Raw genomic sequence first — 5,030 nt, 5'->3', positions numbered from 1 at the left:
CTAATCCATATCAGTAAATAAATACCAATGTGATACGTGCCAACAACAGAGGAAGAAAATCCCTTTTTTGGCTTTTATATTTATTTATCCCAAGCAATAAAAGAGTCACCCAAAGACTTGGACATGATGACCCTCCAAAGAGAAGGGTACTGCTTAGACCCAACCATAGAAGTGGAACAAAGCATACCTTGAGAATTTCTTATTGAAGAATGATTAAGAACCTTCCAAATTTCACCACAATCTTGTGCAAATAAGAATTACCCGTGGTCAAGATTAAACCATGGGCAGAGATCTAGGTTTAAACACCAATAATGTCCATAGGCATTTGCCCATGCCAACACCAAAAGCTACCAAGGAGTTTGGATTGCATAGCACCCAACAAAGGGATCATGCCATAAACCCCACACCATATCACTCCACATTGTCTATAGACAACCCCTAGCCAAGACATCCCCCCACAACCAAAGTCAAAGGGAAGAACAGGCCCAAACAGTAAGGACCAGAGGAAAGAATGTCCAACACTGTCAAGACAAAAATATAGCCACACAAAATTGTAAGCGAAATATATAGCTCACATTATGTATATTTCCAATCATCCCACAAACACAACTAGTGACTTCATAGAGGCCAGATACGAGTAGTAGAAGGGCTAACAACATAAACCCCCCAATCACTAAAAAACTCAATAAGCCACCAAGATCTGAACCCCAAGATTACTTGAGCCAAATGGGAAAAAGGCACCAAACTCCTCACAAAAAGCTCAAGCACATCAGCCAGAGAAAACATATCCAAGTCCAAGAAAAATGAATCTAGACATGGACAAGAGAAAACCCCCACTTTAGAGAAATAAAATCTCCCATCACCATCCCCATTATCTTTTTATCCTCTTCCCACCATTTTGGGGCACCCCTACAACACCCTTGCAGTAGTAAGAAACCCTAGGTTTCGAACCTTCACGTCACTCCCTCTCCCTCTACCTCTCACACCCATCACACTCTTTGCATGTTCATAATATTATTGATGGAATTGTTATTAGTTGGAGTCCTTTTACTTTTTGGTCAAAATTATATGGAAATGATTTAGTTTAATTTTATTTATTAATAATCAACTTAAGGGAGTTGTACCTTCTAAAAAACTTAGAGGGAAATTGTTCGTGGTTTATCTAGTTGTTGCTAATTATTTGTACTTACTATAAGGGATAAAGTCATAGATTAATTTAATAAGAGGGGTGAATTTGTTATCCAACACATTACAAAATATGTATAATGCATAACCAATAAAGTATGATGGGAATTATTTAAAAAAATAACTAACAATGATTGAAAAAGAAGATTTTGATGTATTTATTTGTTACAAATGAGTTAATAACATTATGCATAATAAAAAATGTTGCACTATAACTAATGTAGCTATTTCATTCACTCTTAAAGTAGATGGACAACATAAACTAGTTTCTATTGATAATGGTGTGTTACTAAGAAGATCTCACTGTGTAATTTGCTACAAAAAATCTAGGGATCCAAGATGGTCTTGTGAATGGATATCTTGGAGAGGTCAAAGATAATGCATATCCCTTAGGAGTAAAACCACCAAAATTGCTAGTATATTTAACATTTGAAAAACTATAATGTTGCACCATGGACGAAACAAGCCCAAAATTAATACCAATACAATTGATACCTTCAACCAATCATACACAAAGACCAATATAAATGACATGGCCTGTCACTATATACAAATCACAAGGATCAACTCTAAATTAAAAAAAAAACTTATATTGGTAAAGTTGAAAGAGAAGGTCTCACATTTACAACTTGTAGAGTCAAAACCATCAAAGGTCTTCAAATAACTTTACATTCTCTTTTAATCACTATTCAAGAATGAAAACATTATTAGAAAGAGAGAAGTTCATCCATGATTGCTATCATATTAACAAATTCAGAAATGTGCATTTACTTTACACTCATTAAAAGTGATACACTTCTATTATTTCCTTATTTAACAAATATTTTGTTTTACAACTAATTGATTACAATATATTATCTTGCACACTGAGAAAACCCAAGATCCTAAAAAATGATTTTTTAAAATGATTTTTCTCAAAATCTAAGGTCCCTTTTCATTACATGTATACATGCCTGCTAAAATATTTAGCATAATTTATATTTAATTGTTTTGCATTTGAGTGTAAGAAATTTTTAAAAAAAATTTAAAAACAACTTATATAATCTTAGTTGATCAAAATTGAATGCTCAAAATTCAAAAGAAATCAAATATGAAAAAATTGAGCGAGCATACAGTTTATCAATATTGATTAAGCAATGTTCTCCTATGGCTGGAACTGCTAGTTCTAGTTAAAAACGGCACCTGTTATTTGTAGACAGAATGTATCAAAAGTCAAAACTTTTTTTTTTGCAAATTTCTAAAATTACAGTGATTTTTTCTCAATGTTTTAAAAATTCTCAATTATAAAACATGCAGAGCATAAAGAACAAATGCTGAAAAATTCTGAAAAATCTATTTTATTTTCGAATTTTTGAATTTTGATCAAAACTATATTGGAAATAAAAAATCTATAGAATTACAACGCATCACATCGTCCCTGAAGAAATCTATTATTCACAGTTTCTTCCAAGTGCAGAGAATGGGTGGTCGCACAGCGTGTGGAAGACGAGAGGGACTCAATCCAAACTGGGTCCACTTCCACCGACTCCTCACCTTCATTGCGATGCCACGACCAACGTGCATGCGTTGCATTGTACATCCGAAGCTCTCCATGCCCGTAGCTCGCTTCTCTATACTCACTCAACTCAGATTTCGGATCCTTAAACCTATGCCAAAAAAGAAACATCCACACAAATCAAATACTCAAAAAACGAGCGAGCTCAGTAATTCAGTATAAGGAATCCAATTAAAAGTTTCTGAGATTACTTCAAAGAAAGGCCTTCGCTGGTGCCTCCACCACCTACAGTAATGTGAATGGGTCCACACGCATCCACCTTCTTGTCATACACTCGACTCTAAAGAAAACAACAAACAAAGCTCAAGTAGGTAAACCGTAAAACAAAAACGATAAATCAAACAAGCAAGGAAGGAAAGTAGATTGGACTGAAATGGAGGAGTACTCACAAAGCGTTCGTAGGCGTGTACGTGACCCACAAAGACAATGTCGACGTGGGCAGCATAAAGAAGTCCTTCCATGGCTTTTCTCATCTTTTCCCCCTCCCCCTGGTGAGCTTTGTTGGTGCTGTACCACGGCACATGCATCGCCGCTATCACCCACGGCGTTCTCCTTCTATCGATCCTCCCAACGTCCTCCTCCACCCATTTGTACTGCTCCGACTCCTCGTCAAACCCCGTGTAGCTGCCCAGCATTATGACATGCACTCCTCCCACTTGGAACGAGTAGAACAGATTCGAACTCGACCCGCTCTCTTCATACGCCATTCTCCACCTCGCATTGTAAGCTCTGAATGCTTCTTTCATAACAAGTGGAATCCTCTCCACCTCATGGTTTCCTTGTGTCACCATCCATGGCCTGCTGCTCGCCAAGGGCTCTACCATCTTCCCGAATGAGTCCCACAGAGACTGCAACCTGTCTGCGTAGGACAAGTCTCCGGGCAAAACAAAAACATCGTGTTTCATCTCTTTAATGCGTTGCAATGTTGATTTTGTCCATTTTGTTCGCCCGAGGTCACCTTTAACAACGAAAGACCAACACATTTATATTATCCCTACCCAACTTGAAGTTGAATACATGTATACCAAATGAGTTTACAATAAGGATCTTACCCACGATTGCAAAAACAAGAGGGAAGTTTGAGGGAGGGGTTTTGAGATTGTACTGAGGCCCGTATCCTCCACATCGGTAATAATACACCGTGTCTGCATCGAGCGGTCCAATGACAACATTGTGAATGGCGTCTGATTGGTAGAGCAAATAGCTGTATGACGTGCTCTCACCATTGGCAGAAAAATCATATTCCCCTGTAGCCGATGTTCCGTACTCTACCAGAGAGGGCACGTTTGTGTCCTCCGTAATCCATGACACTCTCACGTGGTCACTTCCTACAATAGATATGTGAACCTGCGCCATTAAATCTCACAATTCCAATCAAATCCTTTCTTGAAATCCGTTCAACATCACATATAATCAGGAAGAAAGAAACAGAAAATAGAGTGTGCAGGTTAATTACCTGCTGTGGGTTCTTGTCTGCAACAGATGCGATCGCAAAAAGGGAAATACAGAACAACTTTAGAGCACCCATTAATTACTTATGAATTTTGGCGATTAAGGCCAGCCAAAGTTGATCTGCAGTGTCAATATGATGTAAGGGATGATTCTTTACTTGAAGAACGGGTTGTAATCGGCTCTATTCGATACGCAATGGAAGGCCATTGCTTCACGGAATCTCATAGTCACGTATGTTTGGAGCTTCACCGTGGACTTTTCACAAGATGGACGCACGGCTGACGTGAGAAGCAGCTAGTTACGTATAATATGAGGTTTGAAATTGGAGGAACCTACACATTTCGAGAGATAAGAGGAAATGTGTTTAATAAGTCTGGGAGCACATTTGCCAACTTCAATCTTAATTCAAACAAAAATATGTATAGTTTGGTGGAAGGACGGTGGGAATTCAAAACATACGTTGAAGTAGCAGATTACAAATGTGTCGTTACGTCGCTGGCCTTGCACTTCCCACCCATGTGATGGGAGGCCTAATCTATTACTCAATTAATTTATGCCGAACAAATCGATGTTATATTGTAAACTTTTTTAATGCTCGATTTAAAAAATTAATTATTCTTTGCTAATAACTATTTTCTGATTGGTCGGACGGTAATTTCCTGGGCTATATTCTGATTTTTGTGAGTGGAAAATCTGAAAATTAAAATCTGGCACTCTATTGCCAAAGTTTGTCTGTCCATTTGTTTTGCTTGAAATTAGTTTGCAAAGCTCTGTATAGTATGATAAATTCATATTTTTTTTCATATTGCTGCCATGAAAATAACGGTAGGATTTGAGT

At 37.6% G+C, this 5,030-nt stretch overlaps 1 protein-coding gene across 1 annotated transcript; it reads right to left on the bottom strand.

Annotated features, from left to right (window-relative positions):
* Positions 1 to 2,506: 2,506 nt before the first annotated feature.
* On the bottom strand, positions 2,507 to 4,351 carry LOC149532154 (purple acid phosphatase 22-like). The gene is made up of 5 exons (XM_089810520.1): positions 4,197 to 4,351; positions 3,793 to 4,087; positions 3,130 to 3,698; positions 2,932 to 3,020; positions 2,507 to 2,831 (listed from the first exon to the last, which is right to left on the bottom strand). The coding sequence occupies exons 1-5, from the start codon at positions 4,266 to 4,268 to the stop codon at positions 2,582 to 2,584; spliced, it is 1,275 nt and encodes a 424-aa protein (XP_089666646.1). The 5' UTR covers positions 4,269 to 4,351; the 3' UTR covers positions 2,507 to 2,581.
* Positions 4,352 to 5,030: the final 679 nt, after the last annotated feature.

Source organism: Cupressus sempervirens, chromosome 11 (assembly GCF_028749045.1).
Source record: "Cupressus sempervirens isolate cs-2001-9-10 chromosome 11, ASM2874904v1, whole genome shotgun sequence".
In the NCBI taxonomy this organism is placed as follows: Eukaryota; Viridiplantae; Streptophyta; class Pinopsida; order Cupressales; family Cupressaceae; genus Cupressus; species Cupressus sempervirens.
This window is presented reverse-complemented; position numbering and strand designations above follow the sequence as displayed.